Raw genomic sequence first — 27546 nt, forward strand, 5'->3', positions numbered from 1 at the left:
ACTTATTCTAATAATAATAATAATTCATCAATAACATTAATAATAATTAATTCAAATAATATTTAATTTATAATAATATTATTAATGGTTTCAATGATATATAGTATATGAGGTGTTAATAAATTATAATCATATAATACATTATAATATATATAATATATATATGAAGAGAACAATATTATTAATAATATTAATTATTCATAATAATAGTAAACTTTATACTGAAATAAAGTGACTCCATCATGCTTTAGTACTGCAGTAACTAAACAATTGCTAAATTATACATATTATCCATTACTGTTACACCTTGTATTGCAGTACAGAAAACACAAAGACTGCAAAGCATTTAGTGTTGACTTCCAAAGCACTCAGAAATGAAAAAAGTAGTTTTAATCCTGTGCTCCATCAGTCTACAGGGTCCTCCAGCCTCTGAAGCCCATTCATACTCCTCATGCTAGAGCTCCTCAGCAAAGTATACTGTAATGTTGGGTTTTTCCTTCCTCTTCCTTTTAGAAATGATCTACTGTTTGTTTCAGTTGAAACTCTTCAGAAAAAAAAAAAAAAAAAAAAAAAAAAAAAAAAAGCTTGGCTCAGACAGATCCTGCTACATGAAATTTGATTCTGAACACTTTCTTTGGTAAATTCACAAGCAACAAGAGTCTTAAAATGACAGTGTCATAATTACAAGCATTACAGTCTGTCTTAGGACTCCATGACCATAAAGCTTCAGACTGCTTAAACACCATGACATTGAACTTTTCTTTAAATGAACATACCAACAGAAAAGTTCTATAGAGCTCTCTTCTGTTGTAAATTTATTGGCCTTCTAAATCAATCTTACTCTAACTTGTCCTCATAAATACTGTCTTTTCCTTTAGTTTTGCCCTGAGGTCAACAGCTCCATGCATCTTTTTGGATTGCAACATACTCTATGCTATCCACTCTAGGTCCCTGGGATGTTAAAGGCATATCTAGAATCTAGTCCTTATTTTAATCAGGAGTTTGCCAGTTTCTGACAGTACTTCAAGCTCCATAATAATTAGTTATCTTGCTCTGTCTGCTCTGCTTCCCAATCAAGAAGCTTTCTCAATGCACAAGTAAGGGTGTTCTGAAATGTTCACTCAGGAAGGCAGAATTTTGCATCCCTCCAGAGAGGGACAATTTTCTCATTTCTTCAAAAAAATACAAAAGCTGTACTATCTTATCCATCACAGCTTGCATAAAAAAAAAAATGTTAACACAAATTTTTAGACCTTCATCTATTTCCTTGTATTTCCTTGGTATGATATCAGGCTAAATGGAATGCCCTGAGAATGAGAGGGGTGAGTGCTGTGTGGCTGCACAACTGCTGCATTTTGTGACAATGGTCATGTATACCACAAGCCTGGGTTTGTGGTAAATCTTAATCAGAACATTGTTTCTTTCAAGCAACCAGTGTTCCTTTATAGTATGGTGAATACAACAGTGTGGAAATGGAGAGGAAAAATAGCACTTCACAATTAAATTGAATTTGCCCTGTAGTTTTTAAAACAATGTTTTTCTGATGTGGTTTTATTGAGAACAGCAGAAGCTGCATGTTTGTACAAACTCCATTTTGATTACATGCCAGGCATTGCTTATATTGGCGAGCTTCGTGCCAGCTCATCTGAGTTCAGAGAAACAGTTCTATTTTGGGGGCTTTAAAGTGCAAGATCACAAAAGGAAAAAAATAGTATACGAAGTGAAAAATACTCTGGATGTGTTCATATCCCATAATTGTTAATCTGAGAAATAACAACATAATGTAATCAGAGCTGTGTTTCTTTTCTTTCCCCCAACATTAATTGTTAAAAAAAAAACAAAAAAAAAAAAAAAAACAAACTTTTCCAGGAAACAAAATCTTCACAGATTTGTTTCATTGAAACAATAAGTATATCGAAATGTATGGTTTTGATTTTTCTTTCTGTTATTTTAGAGATAGAAAACCAAACCAAACCAGAAAACTAAAACATCTGATTCAAAAATAATTTAAATAAATTTAAGGTTTCATAAGGCTCTGTAAAGTTAAATCAATTAAAACAACAAAAAATACCTCCCCCAAACAAACAAAAATAAAACAACTCCATCAAAATTCAGGTTACTGTGAAATATTTTGCTTTCCATGAGTCAATTTTTTGAATGGAAAAAAATCTGGAAATTGGGGAAAAAAAAAAAAAGTTAAAGTGGTTTAACTGATATTACTTGAGTGTGGAAAAAACTCTTGTGATTAAATTCAGTTTAGAGTCATAGCTACTCCTGATGAAGGAAATTCAGATCCTGGGTCTCCAATAGTTGTAAGTCTGATGGGAGAAGGTCTGATGTCAAGTCTGATGTCCTTCCTAAAGGACATCACCTTTCCAAGGATGTGTGGAAATGTTCTGAATTTCCTCAGCAGGGACTAACAGTATGTTTTTTCTATGGCCCAGACACAATAAAATGTTGCCTTTTTTCCTGTTTTTTTCAAAATAGCCTGTCAAAAGGCACCATAAATTCCATCTGCCTGTTGCTGTTTTTCCTTTTTTTTTTTTTTTTTTTTTTTTTGGTGCAGGTTCTAGTCTGAAAATTTTCAATAAAATTAATAAACGTAATGAACAGAGCAGATCACAATGCTTCAAGGCATTAGATTATTCTAGCTTCTGTAGATAAAAGTGGAAAAGCAGGAGCTGATTTCCTTCCACTGTAAGGGTCAATGCAAATATTGGGAGGTAGAGGAAGAAGTGAATTTTCATATGTTTCTAATCACTGTTAATTGGCTATGTTCTGTAAAATAAAAATACTACTTGTAAGGCTGAAAAAAGCATGTACGGACCATAAAGCTATACATACAAACTGATTTTTCAGCTATCATGATCAAATTCTAAATCATACATTTCTGTAAATAGTCACAGTAACTATGATGGGATTAAAAAAAAAAAAAAGTTGTATTTTTATTCATCAATTGATTTAGCTCACATAAGCAATACTAAATTGAAAGTATTTGTTGATATAGCATTTGTTGCTCGGTTTGAGAGATTCACAGACTATCCTCCTAACAAATGCTACCACATTTGTGCTGGAAAAATGATTATTTGTGTGGATTCTACTACAGCAGTTTATATCTGAAAAAGAGATGCCCAGGAGCAACCGTCCATGGGTTATCCAAATGACTCTGCCATTGCTGTTTTAACAGTGTTCTGGAGTTGCCGGTATAGGAATGGAGTACTTCATTCTGCCTGCTCATCCAACCCTCGATGCTTTTTTAATCTAGCATGAAGTTCTGCTGTCTCAAGAAAAACAGAAATGAACAATCTATGTTTTTGGTTAGGAAGGTGAAGATGCGATTCATTGCACAACTTCTATTATTATTATTATTATTATTATTATTATTATTATTATTATTATTATTATTATTATTATTATTATTATTATTATTATTATTCAGAACATTTTTGGCTTGGGAAAAACTGTTGGATATTTTTAAAGAGCTATTTAAGTTAAACTCTGAGTGAATTGAACATTAGAAGACTTAACTGTAGGCCATTTTACCTGCAAAATGTATTGTTCCTCCTTACCCCACACTCATTGCTGTACTGTCTTTGACAGTTTTCAAATATTTCTTAAACATGCTATACAAAGGTTAAAGCAAAGCACTTCCTTGGCCCCAGAGCCAAGTAAACATTTTTCTTCACTTCTCTTCTCTTAATAATATATATTGTCTGAAAAACATTTTGTCTGCTGTGCAGGGAGCATGGAGCTGGCAACACCTGCCATATAACTCTATTTCACACACTATTTTTTTAAGACTAAATTTAATTGTAGTTTATGAAATAAAATTCAAATTGTACTGAAAGTATAAAGAGATCCAATTACCCTTTATTATATGTTATATACCCTTTATTATATATTATATACTTAAATATGGGATTTGGCATTTGGGGGATATTTATATATATATATATAATTCATTATATATATTATTATATATTTATTATTTTAAATATTTGTATATATTTTTATATATACTATATATTATTTTATATATTATATATATTGCATACTTAAATATGGGATCTGGTGGATTTGATCTTTTTCTATACTATGAGGCTATTAGGAAAGGGATTCAGCAGAACAAAAAGAGCTAGTTTTACTGAGACATTAGAAAACAGTATTTTCCCTTCCTGGTATTCAGAAAATAAAATGGAATGTTTGTATTTTTCTCTAAAACACTGGGTTTTTATTAGGTGCTCTTTATCATGGGTTTTTCACTAAACATTAAGTGTATTTAATTTCATTAGTGTAATTCGAGCTGCTGCTAATAATGACTTTTCCATGTACTTCAAGAAAAAGAAGGTTTGTTTGGTGCCCTTTTTGCCACTTATAGTATGACAGATGCATCTTTCATACATCACATTTTGGGTAAAGCCAACAAAAATTATTATTTTTTTTTCTGAGTTAATCAGTATGTGAAGGTTAGTTAATTTCTTTCTTTTTTTTTTTTTCAGTAAAAGAATAAAAATTCCATATTTTTATACCACTCTTACAGTACTGCTTTTAGAAGCAGCTGATGAGCCTCTTCAAGCTGACAGTTTGAACTGTCAAGAGATTTTTGAGTTTTCCAATTTCTTAGTCTTCATTAGTTTGTGTCATGAGGGTGATTTATCATGGACTTTAATTTGCCTAATATAGATTTCTTTTCCCATTACAAATTCATGTGATAGCACTTGTAATAACAGCAGAAATTGACACTTTTAGTCATGCGTATGATGAAGACTGAGATAGGAAAAAACAAACAAACAAACAAAAAAGCCAACAAACACTAATCAATTTTCTTGATACTAAACATTTAAATATAAGCTGGAAATGGCCCAGCTTATACCTCTTTAACAAAGTTACCTTTGTTGTGCTGCAATTACTAAAGGGAATGAAACACAATAGAATGGTTGTTTTGACCAGAGAATATTGATTATTTGGTGGCCAGCCTTGGCAATATGCATTAAGTTGATCCTTGAAACATTGCATGTATTTGGTGTTTTCTGGAGAATGCATGCTGTGTTCAAACTACTTTTTTCTGGATAGCATTGAAGTAATCACAGATTTATTAGTAAGTTACAAGATAAAAAAAATACCAAAGCTTTAAAAATTTTCTTTCTCATTTAATATCAATAGAGCATGACAGCATGTGGAAGAAGATCCAAAATATTTGTATTGATAATACTTCCAGGAATGTTCCTGTGCTTAAACTGATGTAAAAGTAAATGAGTCTAAATTTTAGAGAGAGGATGATAAATACCCTTAACACTTGTTTTCATATGAATTTTCATAAAAATGTTTCCTCTTAAGAGCAGAAGAAATTGAGAATTTCACAATGAAACAAGCATTAACAGCTACACTCATATCTTTAGGAGCTGGAAATAGAGCATGAGTGAGAGATTCGTGGGTAGTTTCAGACTGACTGAAAAAGTATCCTGATGCCAGTATTAGCACTGTATTTTGGGTTCTGTTTACAGAATTCATTATCTTTTTCTTCCCAGGCTTTGGAAGACCAAGTATGGAACCTGCTGCATGAGGCAGACAAGGCTGCAGAGGAGAACAAAGACAAGAGTCAGGTGTATGATGCCATGGCAGAGACACTCGGAGATGCATGGGATGCTCTCATCATTATGTTAGAGAAGCGACAGGCACTTCTGGAACTTACTTCAGTGTTCTTTGAAAATGCTCTGGAGGTTTGTTTTTAAATCAAATGTCTCTTAACTGGAAACGTTTAATGTCTTACAGAAACTCTTTCCATTGTATTTTTACTCTGTTATACATGTTAATGTTAATTATACATGTTAATACATGTTAATGAACAATGTTATACATGTTAATGTTTTATGTTAAATTAACATGTTAACGGTTTATTGCATTCCTAAGGGTTGAAGTGATCAAGAGATTATTATTTTCTTAATGTATCCTTTCTTTTCCTCCTACTCTGTAGTTCAGGATGAAATGGAACAAAAATCTTAAAAAAAAAAAAAAAAAAAAAAAAAAAAAAAAAAAAAAAAAAAAAAAAAAGATCTTCTTAGTCATGATTTCTCCAAGATTTGTACTTGACAGAAAAGTAACAGTGAAAAATGGAACTGGAGCAAAACCTAAAATGCATAATTCAGTGACTGTGGACATTCTCCAGAGTTTGTTTCATTCATTGTGATTCAAATTATTTGGCACTGGAAGAGCTGAATTCTCAGATGTCTTCACTAACGATTATTGATGATTGGCCACAGAAGGTTTTACACTATAATATACATACAGTTATTGTAATTATGCTTGCAAACTGAACAGTAGTCTAACTTGCCAGTCCTTTACTCAAGACTTCCATGTCCTTTGCTCAAGACTTCCATTTGCATAAATACACAAAAAGGTATTTGTGTGAGTCCAGAAGACAGATTTCAGAATGTTGTTCTTTCCCCTGCTTATTAATTTCTCTATGTCTCTCACCCTTGTCAAAGTGGTGATAATTTCTGTAGCTCCCTGCCTTCAATTTTCCTATCATCTCTGGAACTTATAATAATTGTTTAATAATTTAACTTGATAAATTTCCTTCTACAATGGCTAAGGTTTACATATAAATTACCAAAGCAGCCATTCAAATGCTAACTGTCCCAAGAGCTCCAAATGAAGGATCTGTAAGATCAACAGACTACTACTAATTGTTGTGTCCTGGCCGTGTGTATTATATGAAGAAATGAGTACAAAGTTGGTAAATAAATTCTGATATGATTTTATCATATTGATATGATTCTGATCATATTCCATATGATAAATTCTGTACCACAAAATGTTGACCTAGTGCAAATTAAATCCTTTAAGGGGTAGTTGAATTGTTCAAGCAACAGGCTTATATCATTAAAGCACAGGGCAGCAGCTGAATCGTAGCACAAATCATATCTGTTATGTACAGATGGAAATTAAATAATAAACAACAAAACACAATATTTATTTAAATAGGAATAACTGAAACTTCTTAGGGAAAGTCTTTTCTTTATATGACAACCAGTGATTATGGAAATCTTTGTTTTATTGTGATAGAACACAAACATTACCTCAAGAATTCTCTTTAACGAAAATCAGAAATCAAATCCCAAATGTTGATAAATAATACGTTTCTTTTAGAGCAAAAGGGAAGGAAATCTGGAAAAATAGAAAAGGGAGAATAAGCAGACAGGTGTTCATCTTCCTTAATTTCATCATAGGTTTCAACATCTTTTATTACAGTGAAATGCAAATATGAACTCTATTGGTTTCTTCATTCTTGAAATGAAGCAATAGAATTATAAAGGTTAACTAAGATACATTATATGTGCCTAGGCTCTGAGGTACTCATACTTGGAGTTGTGCCTACACACTTTGAGTTGTGCCTACAAAGGTGCAAGTTGAAGAATTTCAATCCTATTTTTAACAACCTTAGCAGATTACCAGACCTGCTCCAAGAAACATAGCATGTTAAAATATTTAAAATATGAAACCTATGGCAGAATGATTTGTAAGGAGTAACCTAACTTTAGGCTTCATTACAGAGATGCTGCTTCCCAATACAGGCAATTAATATGTTTACCATAATATAGCTTAAATTTTCTACTTATTACTACCTTTAAAATATTGCTTTGAAGATTGTATCTGTCTGATGTTTCCCTCAAATGTTTCTTTCCATCAACATATTAACGTGGGAAATAATTTCTGGGTAACATGGGAAATAATTTCTGGGAAGGAGATCTAAGTTAAATGTTTAATTCCTGTTAAATGAGATTTTACTGAAAGTTTTAAAATTATCAGATATTTCCGTTAAGACTATCTTTGCAGTGTGTTTGAAGTCTATATTAAAAAGATGATTGACATCAACTGAAACTGTAGTTTCAGAGTGTTACAACTGAATTTTGGGTCCTCTTAGTCAATGCAAACCTCAAAAGAAGATGCACTGAAAAACTATATCTATCAGTCATTAAGAATGCTTTTTTTCAAGAACTTACAAATTCTAATGATTTTGCCCTATAATACGAAAATGAGGATTGAGTTCTGTAAAATACAGTTATATTGCATTTCCTCCCACCCTTTGTTTTCCTAATGCAGTTTGCTGTTAAAATTGACCAAGTTGAAGATTTCTTAAAAAATGCTCGAGAATTTGACAATATTGACACTTTGAAAGAACTCCTTCTGCAACAAGAGCAACACACAAAAGGTACAAACGATATTCTGCTCCTGGCGGTGTGAGTGTGTGCTGACTCCTTGGATAGTTTTTGTTTTCCCCTGAGTAATTTTTTGAAAAATATCTCAGAACAAATATGATATTTTTTTTCTAATATGCTGTTGAAAGAATTTAACTCTCTAGCAGTTTTTTCTTGTGTTAAATGAAAATGTATTATGCTTGTGTATGTTAATAGGTATGCCATTTTAAAAATATTTGAGTAACATTTGAAAAATGGTATTAGATTTACAAATTATTATTTTTTCCTTGTGAAATTCTTTTCTTACAGAGCTCTTGGAAAAGTCGCTTACACTTCTAAACAAAAGCCAAGAACTAACTGAATTTATAGAAGGATTCAAATGTGAAGGGCCAAATGCAAATCCTGAGCTAATTCAGGGAGCCCATAGCAGCTGCTTGAAAATTGACAGTCTCCTTGAACTGCTACAAGACAGGCGGCGGCAACTGGACAGATTTCTTAAACATCAGCGTCAAGGACTGGAGCAGGTTCTGCAAATTTTTTTGTGGCATCAACAAGAGAACAAGGTAAGACATAATAGTAAGGAAAGCCACAGTTTAAAAAAAAATAAATAAATAAAATAAAATAAAACAATAAAAAAAATCAAGGACTGTTTCACAGTAAAGTATTGTAGAAAAGGAGCTTAAGTATATTTATTAGGGTAACATCCCTGGCTCTTTTTTTTTTTTTTTTTTTTTTTTTTCTGTGAGATCCTAACTTGAATATTTGACTTTATATATAACATCCTCATAATTTATTTTAATATGTTTAATGCCTTCAAAGCAATATTTACATAGTGTAAGTTTCTTCTGTATTATTTCTGAAAAATATATCCTTCTCTAAATTATCAAATGTGGTGCTTCAAACCAAACCAGATTCCCTTCAAATCGGATTCCCAGAACACTCTCTAACTAAATGAGCTATAACAGCAACTGATAATAGCAATGATAGCTGCAGAAGGCTGTTTTTGGACCAGTCAGTTAAAGAGAAGATATAGCGTAGTTAGCAAATTCATGTGACTAAAAGTCTGACTGATTATTGTGTTCTTGGAGTCAAATCAGAAGTCTTTTCTGTATTGTTCTGTATTGTAAGGTTTCTGTATAGTTTAAAGGTTTTACATGCCTGCAATCTCTTTTTCTTCTTTCTCCCAGCTTAGCTCCCATCTCTTATTGAATCTCTCAAATACATCTTGCTTTTGTACCTTCCTTTCAAAGCCTAGGTATATCTGAATCTTACTCTTTCTTTTCCTCTCTCCAGTCCTACTGCCCTTTTCCTTTTCACTCTTCATCTCCCAGTGTTCAGATCAGATAACTTTTCTCTGTTTGTGGTGTGCATTATTTGATGAACTTCTGCAACAGCAGACTCTTGTGTGTCATTTTTATGGAGAGACACCACAGACTTCACCAGAGAAAAGATACAGGGAGAGTCCTGCTCTGCCGCCATGTCTTTGGATAGAAAGCGTGCTCTGAGAAGGGGGAACATATGCAAATTTAACTGCCGAAGTCTAATAAGATTAAAGCTGAGTTATTTTAAGTGTTTTGTTAATAGGTTAAAATTTTGTATGGACCACAAACAGTACAGTTCTGATTGTAATGCCTCTGTATTCATTCCTTGCCTCCAAAATAGTTCCCCATTCTATCAGTGGAAAATGCCAATCTATGAACCATAATTCATTCTGTAGGCACCTGCTCTGCATGTGAGGTTGCTTAAACTGAGAAGCACCTTACTCAACAAAAAAAAACTACTTGCAGTTTTGCATAGAGACAACATAATTGTTAAGGTACGCAAGCAAACTGACAGCCTTATTTCTGGAGCACTCAATAGCAGTAGCTGCAAGAAACAGAGCAAGAATTATTTAATGATTAGATAGAACAGATAAAAATAGTGTGGTCTCTATGCAAATGCCCTAATCTCAATATCTAATTATAAAATAGCTGAAAAAAAAGCCCTTAATATTATATGCTTACATGGAAATAATGAAAAATGAATGACAGTATAGGAGGCTTTATCAATTTCTACACAAATCATTAAAAAAATATCTAGTGCCTGCTTAGAGATGCATATTGCTGTTACTGTTTTTCACGGCACTTTTTTTTTTTTCCAGTATTACCACATAGCTATCGCATAAAAGAAAGATCTTAAGTTTAGTGAATTCTAATAAATTTAAAACAGCAAGAATTGAACTGTCAGTATCAGTCTAACTCAGTAGATTGGAACTGTGTTGTTTTTCATCTAGGATTAAAAAAAAATCCTTTGATTAAAAAGTATTAGATATAACTACAATTACTTCATAATCCCTGTGTTGTCACATAGTATTCAAATATAGAGGAACGCTCAAATGGAAGCATTTTTGCTATTGAAGAGTAAGAGAGAAATATGTGTTTGTGTTTTTTTTTTTTGACTCAAGCACACTTCTCAAAAACAATTCACATTACCTGAGATGGTAAAGGCCACACAACTTCATAAATTTTGCCAAAGATTTCTATCTGTCCTCATTGTGCAAGGGCTAAATACTTGGGAGTAACCAAACAGCAGGTAGATAACCAGATAGGTATTTGGGAGCAACCAGACTGACCCTAATTTAAGGATAATTGAAAATGCTGTGCAGTGAGTTATGTGTGTATGCTTCCTTTTCCTTTCAGGTAGGTGCTTGTATCACAAAGAGTAAGAATAAAAACAGTTATGTACTGGCAAGTTTTCTGGTTATCTGGAAAGAGGGGCTAGTATTTAACTACCTGTTAGCTCATACCTGCATCCAGTTTGAAGCTGGTATACACAAGGAGTGACAAATTGAAATAGTTTTTAGAATCATGCTTTTTAGAATATACTTGTGCTTAGCCATTCAATCATGATTCATTAACAATCAAGCCTGGTATAATGTCTGCATCATTTACAAGTAATATATTCATATTTAAATACAAACACTGGAAAATTAACTTTTAGAGACTTTATGTAAAATGTCTCCCTCTGGTCTCTAAGACATTATGCATATATTTCTGTGCTGACAAATTCAATTCTCAAAGCCTCTCAGCAGATCTGAAATCTAATATTTTAGTCTCTGTACAGGACTGAACTCCGACTGATGTCAAATGTTGCTACATATGTAAGAAGAGCATATTGAACTCCCACTGATGTTAATGAGAGTTCAGGGGATACAGAGGAAGTGGTGTACTGGAGATGAGCTCTGCTGTGCAGGATACGAGTGGGTTTTTGCTCCTCTGTTTTGCTATGCACAATTACTAATGCAGATGGTTTTTCGTTGTTGTTGTTGTTTGTTTGTTTGTTTGTTTGTTTTCTTTAAAAAAAGCTGTAAAGTTTAAGTTTAAAGTTTAAAAATGCAGCACCTTCCTTTGATCTCTAATTGGAATGTGATGATAAGATGATTGCAACATGTTTCTTTATCAGTATTTTCATATGTGTAAGTGTACTTATTATACCTTTAGAGAAGGGTGTCTAACCTTTCTTTTTGGAAGTGTCAGCATACTATTTTCTGATAATCTCATTAATGAAAATCAAAGGCAGATTAGACTATTTTGTGCATAATTAATTATCTTTGGAAGTAGATTTATGAATGTATTTTTTTTTCTTTCAGTCATGCATATATGAGACAGTTAAAATTATTTCTGGTCCTTGGTAGCATCAAGGGCAGACATAAGAGCTGAGTAAAATTCAGAGTACAGTTTAGTACACCCGTATTGACTGTCCAGACAGATATATAGGAAACAAACTATCTTGGTGTAAGTCACAACTTCTTTTTTATTTTCTTTTCATTAAATGCAGTTTGACTAAAAAAAAAAAAAAAAAAAAAAAAAAAAAAAAAGTAAGGTATCTTTATCTTGGTGAATTATTCAGGGTATTCTTCCCTTTTAATCTTTGCATAATAAATAGGTTTATGATCTTGACTACAAGTATTTATATATGTCAGGATATAGAAAGGTTCTGCCGTTTCTTTACTTGAAACCAAATTTCCATTATGAAAAATTGATATTTGCATTCTAACATCTAGTAAATATGATCTGGAAATACATACGTGAACGTGCACATACATGAGAAGAAATCTGCAGCAGTATTTAATGCACCAACACTGCTGTAGAGAATCATCTAAACATGGCCTACATCTGCTGGCGGTGTGCTCTTTGCTGATTTTTTCTGATAGCTGTGCCCAGCATTGTGGTGCTTCAATAGCTAGAATGAAAGCATCAAGTTTAGCTTGGACAATTTGGAGGCAAATATAACCATTGTCTTTTAATGTTTAGAACTATTTGAATCATTAAGATGTTGTATGAAGTTCATCTGTGAACTTTAGAGTTCACATATGATTCCAGCACATTCTGCAAAAGCCTTTTTTCATAAATATCAAAAATTACATTTTACAATGAGTGCTGTCATGTAGACCTGAATATAGTTACGTTATTCCAAATTCTATAGTCAATTCAAATTAAGGCTACTTCTCTGCTAGCTGCTAGTGGTGAAATCATGGCACCAGTGAATTTAGCTGTAGTTTTTCCATTGCCTTTGTTATGGTCAAGACTTCTCCCCTCTTGTATTTCCAAATGTCTGATCCCCAGTGCTGTTTTTTCTTAAAGTGGTAATTTAGTTCCTCTTACTATTTTTATATATGTGTGCCAACTTCATATGGTTCCTAGACTTTCATTCTACAAAGAACCAAAAAAAACCAACACCTTTAAACAAAATGAATTTCTGGCATCCTACCAAATGAATCCCCTTGTTGGTGAGACATAATCTTTCCAGAGAATATAGGCATTCCTAATAAAGTATCATGCACCTACATGGGTTATTTGGTCTTAATATTTCACAGTTGCAAACATTCCCTTCAAAACTGAAATTATTACTCTTATGAGTTAATATTCTAAGTATTTTCTGCATTTGGGAATATTGTCTAAACAGAAAGTCCTTTAAAAAAAAAAAAGGACAAAGAAAAAGCACACAATGCTTCTGTGTACACAAATAAGAAACTTCACAAATGAGAAGGACTGTTGCAATATATATGGACTTGAAATGCTTTTCTTGACTGGTATACATCACATTTAGTAGTGGTGGGTGGGTGGTTGGTTGGTTGTTTTTTGGTGTTGTTTCCTCATCCTCCTCAAATTTGGCGTTACAAGTTCTTGGATGCTGCAGTAGTGATATTTCCTCCCTGCCAATCTCCTCACATTACATTTTATTACTTCTCTTCTTTGTAAGTCTGTACTTGATAATTTTAAATTGAAGTGCTGCATTTTTCTTTTAAAATGTCTGTGGTTCATTTCTGCCCTAATTTGTTATGAAGTTAATATATGAAATTAAACAACGATGTTTCACTAGCAATATTGTGAAGATGAATGCATTAAAGATTAGGGAAGGGTTTAGGTAGTGTAGTTCTGAAGAGAGGGACTTAAATGTCCCCTGGATCTGTACTGTATTGCACATTGTATTGACAATGTCTTCAGATCCTGATGAGAAAAGTATTATTTGAAACTCAAAGTAGTAACTCAAGCATCAGCCACTCAAATACACTAATAGATAAAAGCAATATGAAAACACAGATAAATTCATAGCTAGGGAAAATCACCTGTTGGTAGAGAAATGCACACAACTGGCACTGCAAGTAAAAAATACATTTAAAAAAAAAAAAGGTATTTAACAGTAGTCAATTAATTGTGAATATAGTAGAGAAATTAATTTGAGAATAGCTCATCCACAAGAAAACATGATGCTTGCAGTTCAGCATTACTATGTCAGAATATATTTTACAAGCTGCTCAAGTTCAAACTTCCTGAATTAAGGTGTCAGACTTAATTTATGTTGTGTATACATGTGTGCTTTAATACATACTGGAAGAAAGGGAGTGAAAAACAAAGTTTTTCCTGATGTGAATAATTTTTAGAAAGAAAAGTGTGTTACTTAATTTCCGTTCACTAGTGTATTATCAGTCTCACACAGTGTCTGACTGTACAAGAGCTTCAGCATGGCATGGGACAGTATATGTGTGTATAAGCTTTGAATTAACACGTGTAAGAATTCCCCTCCTTAAAATACCCCCAGTTTCACAAGTGTACTGAGTCTGGAAGCCAGTGGCTGCAGGGCAGCCACTGTGGGGAGAGCCGGGGTGGCTCTGTGCCAGACACAGCCACTTTCAGCAAGTTCCAAGGGTGCCGTGGCAGAACTTGGCTGAGCTCTCCTTTAGTGAAGCTGTTGGTGCCTCAGTGAAAGCACAGTTGAGAAAGGAAAAAGGGCTGCACCAGCAGGGTGAAGAGTGAGGGTGGGGCAAAAACCTGTGAGGAACAGCCCTGTGAATACCAAGGTCAGTGAAGAAGGAGGAGGAGGAGAAGAAGGAGGTGGTCCCGCAGGTGTCTCAGAAGGACACCTGCAGCCCATGGAGAGAAGCAATCTAGGAGTAGCTACCCAAACTGTGGAGAAGGTGTGTCAATTGAGTGATCCCTGACAGAAGTGTAGCCACAGAGAGCCCATTTTGGAGCAGGGTATCCTGACAGGAACTGCAGCCCCTGGAGATCCCATGCTGGAGGAGGATAAAAGTGTGAGGAGGAAGCTGCAGCACAGAAAAGCTGTTATGTACGGACTGTAACGCCCTGGCCCCCCTGTGCTGCTTTGTGAGGGTAGAGATGTAGAAGAATTGGGACTGAAGGAGTGAGGTTGAGCCTGGAGAAATCCAAATCCACCATCTAAATCTGCAACTGGCAACAAATTAAATGAATTTTCCTGATGTTGAATCTGTTTTGCCAGTGATGGTAACAGGTAAGTTGATACCTTTATTTCGATTGAAGAGCTTTTTTATCCTGTTTTCTCCCCCTGTTCTGTGAAAAATTGTTTCCAGAAAAAAAAAAAAAAAAAAAAAAGTCAGTAAATACACATCTGGAGGATATGCTCAAGAAATTGAAGGCTTAGCAGCAACATAAATTGTTTACCTTCCAGGCTCTGTTGAGTAATTTGATAATTTGCTCAGTTTTTTGTTTTTTATTTTTTAGATGTGTTGGAAGCATTTTCAGTTTTAAGGTTTTTTCACTCTTAGAATCCTTTCTATTTATTTAAAATAGCTTCTACATGAACAGTTAGGAAAAAAATCTGGAGCGTGCTTTAAAAATACGTAGTACCTGCAGTACAAAGTAATTCTGAGTATGCTATTAATTATTTAATTATGGTGGTGATTTTCCAGACTTTGAAAAGGTTGAAAGAAGTCTACTTGATACTACTATTTTAAAATACAAAGCTCCACTCAGGAATTCCTGCCATGTGCAGTTTACAATGAAAGTGAGAGGTACATAAAATTAATCAAGTAGAAATAAATGTAAGTCATTCTGTGCAGTTTACAACAGTTTGACTAATGAAAGTGACATATAGACATTTGCTAAAGTCCACATCTGTGAGATGTAGGTTTTTTTTCATTTTGAAAGCTATTAAAGCTGTCTTGTTATATATATATTCCAGTATGTGTTTATTTTGATCACAATCCTTTTATTCTGTATTTATTAACTAATAGTACTAATATAGTACTAATATTAGTACTAATATTAGTACTAATGCAAACATTTGAATAAAAGTATCAACATTAGGAATGAAAAAAGAATGAAAATTAGGGCTGCTTTTTTAGATGAAACCATCTTGTACATATTCAAAGAATGGACAGGTATTTTTCAAGTTTTCATCGACTGAGAATTCTTCATATTATTTATGTAGGTAACATCTTGGTACAAGAAGAACATCAGAGATTATGTACACAAGCAAAACCTAGGCTCGTCTTTATTGGAAAATGAAGAATTACTTCAAGAGCATAAAGAAATGGAAGTCAAAGTGAAAGTAAGAAATATGATAACTGAATAGTGAAGTAGCTTTAAAAATAAATATCAAAATATGAACTTATGAGTTTAATATATGAGTTTAATACACTCGGTATGTGTATGTGTGGTATATATTTGTCTGAATTAGTGTGTTTTTGGTTTTTTTTTTCATTTTACTTCTTTTAACAAAAACTTTCATGTTTGACGGTATTTTTCATGTTTAAAACTTTAAAAGCTATTTACAAGGCAAAGGAAAAGTAATCCTTTATGCTGTTTAATTTGTTTTTCAATGTAGTGGCAATTTTCTAGATTGGTAGTTTATGTATTAAACAACATTGCAAATACTAAAGAAAAACAATTTAATAAAATGTATCAAAATTAAAATTTTGATAGAACATAAAAAGCCTGCCACTACTACCATAATCCATTCTTACTGAACTGCATATGTGATTGAAACAGGTGCATATCAATTTATTTATTAGGTGCAAAAGTAATTGCAATTTTATTTTCAATGTGAGTAGCAGTTTTCTAGAGAATAAATCTTTTACCATGGCTCATAAAAGCAAGATGGTATCTAAGAAAATGTTGATATCAAAAAAATATTTGTTTAATGTAAATTGCATATAATTTAGAACATTTCTTTAGGTGCTCAATTGTGTTCTCATCAGGTAGGTGCTGTTGCTGGGTCAAGATAAATCATCATGATATCATTTCTAACAGTTGTGTTTGGAGAACTCATGTGACCACACAGCCTGTTTTCATCCAAAGACTATTCCTATAGGAACAAATACAGCATGTCAGAAAACAGATTTTCTTAATTTAGAGAAGTTTGTGTTTGAAAAACTAAATTCTGCTGTAATGCTTGCACAAGCAAAGCAGGAGAAAAAATAAAAAGCACACAAAAAATTACATAAGTATGGTACGATTCCATGTTGTTTGGAAAATCTAGGAGCAGAAACTAAAAGTTTCTTTATAAAACTATTAAGATAATGAACTGAATTAGTGCTTTAAAATTCCTCTTCTACAATTTTACTGCGTAATTTTATTACCTCTGATTCTTCAACATCTTGTCAAGGTAAAAGCAGACAACTTTTGCTGTATATATATTGAAAGCAATTTCTTAAGTAATAGCAAAAACACAATATCAGATTTTTCTGGTAACACAAAAACTACAGTTAGAATTGCCCTCCCTTCAGGAATCCCTTTAGCATCTTATAAGCTAATTAAGAAGTAAATTGTTAATATTCTACATTAATTTCTGAGTGAAATGTAGTTTCCAGAAGCCTTCAGAAGTTTTATTAGATCAAACAGCTAACTGTTTTATCAGTTCATGTGAGCAAATATGAAAACAGTTGTGAAGAACTTCTCAGTTTATTTGCAGGCATAACTCTGAGGAGGACCTTACACAATACTTGGCCAATTAATTAATTACATGCTTTCTGTGGCTTGGTGATTGCTTAGAGCATAGCTGATGTCTGTTGTAATTTATGGCTAATTCCCTGATTCCATAAACTGTGAATGTTTCCAAAAAGCAATTAGTAGCTTTAAAATATTTTATTTACCCTACTGCAATAATGTTGATTAGTGTCTTTCCCATACTGTCTGAATGGCCACTACGATTTCTAATAACATTCTATCAGAAATAATAAGGACTGATAAAATAAATTTTCAGATTTCTGTATTAGGTCTTACAGTGGTATAAATGCATCTTTTCAAGTAACATTTCATATGTATACTGTAGTTTTGAGAGTGTGGTGAAAAGTTGCTGTCATATAGACAAGTGTTAAGTGTTCCCATAGGGAGTAAGATAATGGAAAGAATTGAAACTGTGTTGTGAACAGTTTAAAACAGAAAATACGCTTTCGTTTACTTGCATGTATTTTTGCATTAAGATTGTCAGGGCACATGATTTGTTTAAATTGCTCAGAGGCAAGACTAGAAAGGATTTAGACCTTTATTTGTGTGACTGGGCTGACAGAAGATAGGAGAATGGTTTATTACATTCTTAAGTTGGTATCTTCTCTTTACCTTGTTGAGAGGTGAAACCATTGAACATTAGCGCTATCTTGTGCAATAATCAAGAGCAAAAACAATGATTCATAAAAGGAGGAAAAACAAAACAATACAATGCCACCCTCACAAACATTAAATAGGCCCCCAATACACTCCCACACCAAGTAAGATTTGAGAATAGAGGAGAGACAGATTGAAGGAAGAGTGATTCTAGTTCTTTCTGAGTTCATGCCTGGAATTCATATTTCAGTGGGACTATGCTGGCACTAATTAACAACTTTCTGTCACAGCTCTGTGGGTTGCTTGACATGGTAGGAAAGAACCACTAGCAGTGCTTTGTGGCCAAATAGCTTTAGAGATAAAGGAGTAAAGAGTGCTAGAATCAGTCCCCCTTTTAATAAAGATTATTTGGAGAGCAATTCTTTCCTGTATCTGCATGGTTATCGAGTCTGTCATAGCCATCATAGGTATTAACATGCTCTATCCTGAAACCAATGTTTCAGAATAGTTCTTAATGGCAAAATTCAGTATCGCCATCACTGTTATGAACTATGTTTTTTGACATTTCATCCATCAGTTATAACCCTCTTGAAAAATACCTGATCAATCAAATAACCTAGGAAGAGCGGAAGAGCTCTTTTTTTTTGTTTTTTCTCAGATGGACTAGTGAAACAAAATGTTTAAAAGGCTTACTACTGTGAGGAAAAAAAGGGAATAGTGATATAAGCTAAGGAGACACATTGAATATAGGCACATATAGTGCTTTGCCGCCTCAGTAGGTCAGAGGAATTCACGCACGTTTCTTGTCAAAAAAAAAAAAAAAGTCAAAGTAATAGTAGCCTTTGTGTTCTTTACAGGGGAAATGAGTAACAAATATTTTAGCGCTGACAAGCAGACTGTTACAAATTTAACATGTTGGATGATGAAGTACAGAAAGAACAAAGATTTTTCTGCTGAGTTTGTATGTCCTTATTGACAGGAAGTATAGGCTTTTTATGTGTAGAAATCTTTCCTTGCAAATAGAAAGCTGGAAATACTAGAAATTCTCCAGCTATTTTATAGAAAGTTGAACTGGTTTTGAGTGGTGATGAAATAGCTTTTAGAGAGATCAAAATATTTTAAGAGTGTGAAAGGTTGTCATTTCCATACTTCTTTTAAAAAAAAAAAAAAAAACAACAAAAAAAAACACTATAAATTATTGCAATAAATTATGTTGTTTTATTTTGTTTTTAATATGTGTGTGAGAAAGGTTATGAAAGAAGTTTGGCTGAGTATTAAAGAGACAGTTTAACCTTTGCTTCAAGATTATTTGAAAACTGCTATTGGGTAATATATACCCAATGGATTTGTGAATGTTTTTACAGTGAAATCCTCTTGCAACTCTACAAGTTGAGTCAATTTCTTACAATTAGTCTTGCCTGCTGTAATGATGATTTACACATTGCAATACACTGAAACAATTCAGAACTTTTTTCTCTTTTTCTTTATCTGCTTCTAAGCTAACTCTAGAAAATTGCCCTTTTTGTTGCATTAAAATACGCCCTTTTCATTCTTGCATAAAATATTATTAATTATGATATGAATAGTATAAGAAATGAGGATGCACATATCCAACTGCACTTTCCTGGCCTTTTTTCAGTCTATTCATCCCAGTTAAAAGCTTCCAACTGTAATGTTTTCTAATTCTCATTATGTTTTAATGTAAACAAAGCTTTTTCTAATATGACCTCAGAATACATTTGGTACCACTCGTTCCAGTCACATGTGCTGGAATGTGGTGCTGATATTGTGGTGCTGATACAGCTGTATGTCAGGGGTCCAATTTAGCATGATTTGCTCATAACTAGGTCAATTAAAGTTGTGTGTATGGAGAGAGATCCTGTGCTATTTCCAACATAGACACTTAAGGTAAACAGGAATAAAAATAGCACATTAGACTATAATTAACCTCAAAAGCCTTATTCTTGCTCAACATTACTTAGAGCAGAGAGACAAAGAATTTTGTGAAAGGGGAGTTGTGCATTAAGGAATAGTGTATGATTTCACTTGATTAGAAGTGCAGACTGAAAATTTTTGCATCCAGAATTCATAAGTGGTCATTATTTTTTGTTTCAAATTAATATTAAAAAAAAAAAAAAAAAGGAGTTTGCTACAGCTGTTTGTCAGTAACAGACAAAATGAAAATATTTCAAAAATAACAATAATAATTTGCTTTCATTGTGTCCCCGATTAATCTCTCTTTATTTCTCTAGGAAAATAGAGGTGTTTGGTTCAGGTTCTTAAGGAATACTTATATAGAATTAGAGGGTTTTCTTGGAAAAAAGTGCAATTTCTTTGTGCCCACCTTAGAGAGTTTGCATGGAAAAAATGCTCTCATATCTTTTAGATTTTTTCTGTCTGAGTTACCAGACATTTGATACAATTCTGTGGAAGGAAATGCTAAATGAATGTTTTAAAGTTTGTCTTATTTCAAAATACATTTAATTCATTACCAGAAAATGTGGAAAAAAGATGCTACCTAAGGCATGGGAAATTGCAGAATAGCAGATGCTCCTTTTGTTTTGAATAGCATGATAAGACACCAATTAAAAGTGCTGACAAACACAGCAGGGTCAAAGTACATAATGCAACTGTTGCGGTAATTTATCATTTTCTCTATAAAAATGCAGCAAAATCAAATGACTAAAAACCAAAGCAGTAGTTGTAAGACAGGAAAAGGTGAAATTACTCTTAAAGTAAAACTCTTTTCCACTTGAGCTACCTAGTCTGATATGTCTATATGGTTAAGTCATAACCTAAAAAAGATAATGGGAATGAATACTGTAATAGTATTTACCATAGGTTTAGGAAAAAAATAAAAAGTTTGGTGCATGAAGGCTTAACCCCTAAATTTTAGGGATCTAGGGTCAGCACACTAGAAACACAAGTCAGTTCAGTGTGAGTAGTTGAAAAAAGAAGTAGGAGTCAACATAAACAATCAGTTCTGATTAGATGCTTCCAACTGGTGCAATGTATACAAAGTGTGTGTAAACTTGTAATGATTCAACTGAATCCATTTTAAACCACCTCGGTTTTAAAGGACCTACCTCAATTAAGTGTCAGTAATGCTTTTGATTCTGTGGCTTGAATTCCAAATTATGGTCTTCCTTTCTAAAGTACCTTTCCTTCTGTCTGTCACTGCCACTAGGAAGGTTCAAGATCAGGTAAGGCTTTGAATGGACTTGTATTTTGTCCATCAGGAAATCAGGGCAAATGTACAACTGATAGTTTCAGGGGTGATACCACAATTCACTGTAAAGGGTAGTCATCTGATTTAATTGATTACCAGACAGTTCTCAGCAAACATTGTCTTAATGGAAGCAGCTGTTACCCAGGCAATATTTTACTTTGTTCTTCGATGAACAGTTGGTTTTAAGGGGATGTTTGTCATTAAAGTTTTTTTTTGTTTGTTTTTATGTTGTCCAGGCCATCTTGCCTGTGAAACTTTGTAAAGGAATGTAGGATGCCACCACTGACAGCTGTTACAAAGAAGACATAATTTGCTGAGAATTCATCCTAAAAGAAATAGCTTCAAACAGTGATAAATTTCAGGCTTGTAAACAAAATGTATGTTTTCAAGTATTAATAAGATCTTTGTGTAGGTATATTGTTTTCCTCCTGGTAGTTGATTAAAACGGAATTTTTCCTATCAGGAATGGAACTCCACTGTGGAACAATTAGAGGCTGAAGCACTTAAGATTTTGCTTTCGGAGGACTATACAGAAAAAGAACATCTAAACCTCACAAATCAGAAAATCTGTCTGTTGCAAGAAGAAGTGTGCTGCCATATGGAAGAAAGGAAAGCCCTGCTACAAGAGGCCAATAACTTTTTTAATGCTGCTGGCAAGGTTGGTAAAAAGCCAAGCTTGTAATAATGTGATCATAACATTAGTGTACATTTGTGGGATGATAGGTGTGGGATTATGCAAACAGTTTTCTAAACAATTTTGAATAGAGAATTGCTAATCTGATTACCCTTTAATATGATCTCTTTTCTGAAACTTCTATCCAAAATGGCTATGTATTTTTAAAAAGCATTAAAAATATATATATATTGAGAAGAACACTCAGTTTCCCAAAAAAAGTATTTGGGAAACATAGTTTGGGAAAATCTGAATTTAAAGGTCATTGTCTCTGCTATGATATCGTTAAGCTGTATGAAGAGACAGAAGCTGTTCTATAATACTCAAACTATTACAGGCTAGTTTGGATACCAGAAATGGTATATATTTACTTGCAGTGGTCTCCACAGGGGCTAATGTATAATCAGACATGAGGAAAATCAAGAACAATATACAATTCCTCATATAGGGCATACCATACAGTACATGCTCTATACATGACATAATAAAAAAGCAGTCAGTTAAGACACAGAACTCCCATAATCACAGTGCTAATGATGAGACAAGGCCCACACTTGGGGTCCTTGCTTGACGCTGAGGTCAGCAAGATAATGTGTAGGTAGTAATTTCCATCAAAGATGTCCTCATCTGCAAACAGTGATTCAGGTTTGTGGTGGTTTTACTCAGGTGGGCAGCCAAGCTCCACCACAGCCGCTCTCTCACCCCCCCTCCACTGACCAGTTGCTCTTGGTATAAGGAAAATGGTTGTAATCCAGTTTCTAGTGGATGTGTGCTTATACAATAAAAATCAAAATTCTCTTTAAATGCTAGTTTGACACTAGCTTGTACTGTCGTCTAGAAACTCATCAGAGGTGAAAATAAAGTTGAATAAGACAATTTTTCCCCTTTCAAGTACTACTTGAGAAGTCTTGATAACTTCCAGTTTCACCCCAAACTGTTAGAACACCAGTGGTGTTCTAGCATTTAAAATGCTGGGGAGGGGAGGATGGTGCAACATGTCTGCCAAATATACGACAAAACTATTTTCTAGTATTAATATGCAACAATTTGTTAAATGAACTCTGATTTAGAGTAGAAGGATTAAGCAAGGAACCCTCTATCAGATTGGTGACCTCTCTTTTTAAAAACAGTTTGTTGATTTTGTTGCCTTGATTTGGGGCATTAAGCCTTTGAGACATGAGGTGTTTAGCCAGCAGTGCTGGACCATGTGCATATTACACTGAAGTTACACGAAACAAGGACTTGTACCCTTTTTGGAGATACTAGGTGCTTAGAATCTGCTATCTGAAGATATCCCATAGTCCAATTGATTTTTTAAGTCCTTCAGAGCCTTGAAAATCTATTGCTACATTTGAAAATTTTCAACTGCAAAGCAGGACCTCAAAATTAATGACCAGACTTAAAATGTGAAAGCTCTTTATTTCTGTTTTACAATAAACCTGTTCTTCATGGGCACATACAGCAAGTAGTATTAGCTATGCAAATGTTTTTCCAAAACTTTTTAGTTAGAAAACTAGTTAGAAAAGTTCCTAATTCAAGGTGGCCAAACACCAAGTGGTCTTCTGTAATTTTTAAGGCATGTTCTTTGTGGATCACTTAATGAAACTTTATAAGCAGATAACTTCCAGGGATAGCTCCAACAAACTTGATATATCTATTATACATGCTGAAAAAAACAACCAACAGCTTGCACTGGTTTTTGTTTTGAGCACCAGGTGGGGCTCTAACCATGTGTCTTTTAACCTATGATATATTCCTTCAGTATTTTTTTTATTAAACAACATGTAAACAACACTTAGCATTGAAATTATTTGTAGACCCTTGAAGTGACAAAGATCTTTTCTTCCAGTAAATGATCTTGATCTTTCTTGATCTCATTAACAATACAGAAACAGACAAGGTTAGGTGGAAACAGTGCAAAAACTGTCCTTGATAATGAATCCCCTTCTAATTTGAACAATGAGCTATATGAATTATAGGTCTGTTGCTTTGAGAGCAAAGGTAGCATCTTTTCATAATACAGGGCTGTGCTTTGTGAATGTACTTGATGAAGACAGGACTAGTTCTTGTGTCTGCTCAGTATGCTGCTGTTCCTGTTAAGTGTAAGAGTGAATAAAACATGATCTGCTACTCCTGTGGTGCACTGAAACTGAATCACTATAATTCAGAAAAGACACATTTTCTATTTATTCTGAGGGCACATCTGAACCTTTGGACTATTTACATCTAATGAACAAATGAACAAAGTAGATTATTAGTTGTTTTGATGCTACTTTTCAGGTCTCTGGAAAGCATAATACTTGCATTGTGTTTATGTTCATAATTTCCGGTGTGCATTTGACCATTTCTATTTTTATTGAAATTACTATTTACTAACTTTACTAATGGAGTATTTAAATGTTGCCTTCATTCAGCATTAAAAGGCAGGAGTTGTCACTTCTGTTGTTTGAACGAGAACCTTCTTGCGTTAAAGAAAAATGGAGAACAAGTATAAGAAAACAGAAGTGCATGTCTGCAAAACCAAAGAATGTTTTTAATAAAAATAGATTTAATTATAATTTACTTGTTGAATTTGTTTGATATATTTAAAACATTAAAATAATAATGGTGAAGCTCCTTGGTTGTGCTTCAACAAACCTTAGAGTGCTAACACTGTCAATTGTATTACTGTTGCTGTTTTGGTTCTGCTTCAGTATCCAATTAGTTTGACTATTTCTGAAAATTGAATAGTTTTAAATTCAGAGTAATTATGATTTTGCATGCCCATACTTGCATAAACTTTTGTTGAATTATACCTCTTTTCTTCTGTGACCTGCAAAATCAGTATCAGATCCTAAATTAAAATGTTGTTGTTCTGAGAAATGGGGAAACTGAAGAAATGGGCAATGTTAATTGCCCATTGGCCATCAGTTTATGTAAAAGAATTTATGCTTGCATTTTAAATAGAAATATTGACAACAGTTTTTTGTTTGTTTGTTTTGTTTTGTTTTTTACAGGCGCTTGATGCACTTGAAGGTATTGAGAATTACTTTAGAATCCTTAATTCGGAAGGCTTAAGTCTGCCTATCTTGGCAATGAAGTACGAGGAATTAAAGGAAGAAATTAAAAGCTGTACAGCAAGTACTTTGCAAAAAGGGCAAACTTTAGTTAATAAAGCAGATTCTCACAGGTATTCCCTCTATTTTTCATATTTGTTGTGTTTCTCCATATCTACTTGTAGCTTTACTACTGTACTAGTTAACTAAGTGTGGTTCTAAATGACCATTTCAGCCATGCTTACCTTTCATATCTCACTGCTGGCATTTATACAAACCTGTCTATTTAACAAAAATGTTTAGGAACACTACATTCTACTTTCAAGAGTGGTGTCAAATAGGGCATGGTTCAGAAATGGTGGTTTAGTTAACACTTTGGGAAAAAAAATGTAAAAGAAAATGTAAACAGCTGCAAACTCTTCCTGCAGCCCTTTTAGACCTTTTTTTCTGCTTCTAAAGATATATATATATCTTTATATATATTATATAAATATATATATAATATTTTTATGATGCAAGCAGACATTTATATATATATATATATGTAAATATATATATATAAGTCCTGTTGTAAGAAAACAAACATAATATGACTTTTCAATGTTGCCTTGCTGTCATTAGACCTCATGTGGAACACTTTACATGCCTAGGTATGGGCAATAGGTAAGGATTACAATCATGGAATAATTTATATTGTCAAGGAACTTTGGAGATCATTTAGTGCAATTTTTTGTTTAAAACGTTCAACTTAGATCAGGTTACTCTGGGCCAGAGTTTGAATATCTCCAAGGACAGACTTCACAGCCTCTTGGGCATCCTGTTTTAGTGCTTATGCCTTTTCCTTATGAAAAGTGTTTTCCTTTTATCTAGCCAAAATTTTCCTTGCTGTAATTTGTGAGCATTGCTTCTTGACCTTTTGCTGTACACCTGTGAAAAGACTCTGATCCTGCCTTTTGTGTAACTCCACTTCCTCATAGATAATGGAAGACAACATTTAGATCACCTCTCTACCTTCTTGTCTTTACTCTACACAGTTTTGTCAGCTTGCCAATGTACATCATGTGCTCCAACCCTCAACCATCTTGGTGGCCTCTGTTGAGTTCAGCTCAGTTCTACTCCAGGTTGTCTATGTCTTTCTTGTACTGTGGGGACTCAAACTGGCCTCCAGATGCAGCTTCTTAAGCCCTTAATGGAAGGGAGTGACCTGCTGGCTAGGCTCTCCCCAATGCTACTTTTCAATGCCACAATGATCCTGATTCACAGTCAATTTTTTGTACACGAAGACAAGGTTTCTTTTTTTGTTGTTGTTTCTTTTTTTTTCTTTTTTTTTCTTTTTTTTTCTTTTTCTTTTTTTTTTTCCCCAATCCATAGCTTTTGGAGATATCCCAAATATTTCCAGCCAACTCATAAGCCTTCATTGCTTTATGGCTGAAGCAATGAGTTCTGTCTGCAAATGTGCTAAAGTGTTTATATTGCAGAACAATAATTTCCCCCAGAAACATTCATGTTTTGAAAGAGGGAAAACAGAGGCCTTTGTCCTTGTCATGTATAAACTAGTATGCTGTCCATTAATACTGGCCAGTACTTAGCTCAGTGATTAACCCAATGGGACAACAAGATTTGTATGAACGGTTAAGGCCAAAGGAGGAAGATTTGTACAGGAAACAGGACTCCTATGAAGACTAAATCCTGATACTGTTCTGTTCCCTTTATTGTACAGTTCACTGATAGCCTTAACTGCCTTCACAAACTTCCCTTTTCCTACTTCCCTGGGACTGGAAATCCTGACAAATATTGGCAGGTGCCATTTGAAGGCAGAGAAATGGGTGAATCTGAAAAAATTATTTTATTCACTGTAATTACTTTTACAAAAAAAGAAAACAAAACACTGTTATTCCATAGGACAGATGTTTATAGTAGCTGGACTGTGTTTAAGGATGGTGCATTGACTTCAGTGGCATAATTGTAAAGCCAAATCACAGTATAAATGAAGACATAAGATTTTATTTCTGTATTATTTTCAAATCTTCTTAAAGCACATTACAACCCTATGCTAAAGTTGGAATTAGATGATCTTCAACGTCCCTTGCAACTCAAACCATTCTATGATTCTAAAAGAATCAAGTAAGCTAAAACACTGAAAATATTCACATTGCAAGAGGAACGGAAAAGGACAGAATTCTTCCTGATATTAAATGTTACAAATTACAAGACAAGCAGTTGTTTTGTCATCTTTTCTTCTTTTAAAACATCATCCTTAAAAAAAATGTTGACTTAGAATGTATGAGACATTCGTTGTCTACCTAATGTAATGACACTGAAATACTTGAAAGTCCAAAGAAAACATTCTTTTTTAAAGTAGAAATTATGTTGTATAATTTTGCTCTTTTTACGGCCATTCTGCTTGTGGTCTCAGTCTTTAGATCAACTAAGGTCGTCGGTACTATTTGTAAAATTAAATATTTCTCAGTGGATATGGATATACGACAAGTGAATTTAATTTACGCAACTGGCAATAAATGATTTTTTTTGAAATGTCATGTCTGAGTGCTACTTGTTGTCAGTT

The 27546-nt window shown here is 33.5% G+C and overlaps 1 protein-coding gene across 1 annotated transcript in view; it reads left to right on the plus strand.

Annotated features, from left to right (window-relative positions):
* Nucleotides 1-27546, plus strand: part of CCDC141 (coiled-coil domain containing 141) — a 68441-nt gene that overhangs the window by 7850 nt on the left and 33045 nt on the right. The window contains 6 exon segments of the mRNA XM_032189598.1: nucleotides 5529-5720; nucleotides 8104-8212; nucleotides 8508-8761; nucleotides 15930-16049; nucleotides 21736-21930; nucleotides 24942-25114. Of these exon segments, the coding sequence (XP_032045489.1) occupies nucleotides 5529-5720; nucleotides 8104-8212; nucleotides 8508-8761; nucleotides 15930-16049; nucleotides 21736-21930; nucleotides 24942-25114 (1043 nt within the window).

Source organism: Aythya fuligula, chromosome 6 (genome assembly GCF_009819795.1).
Source record: "Aythya fuligula isolate bAytFul2 chromosome 6, bAytFul2.pri, whole genome shotgun sequence".
Lineage (NCBI taxonomy): Eukaryota > Metazoa > Chordata > Aves > Anseriformes > Anatidae > Aythya > Aythya fuligula.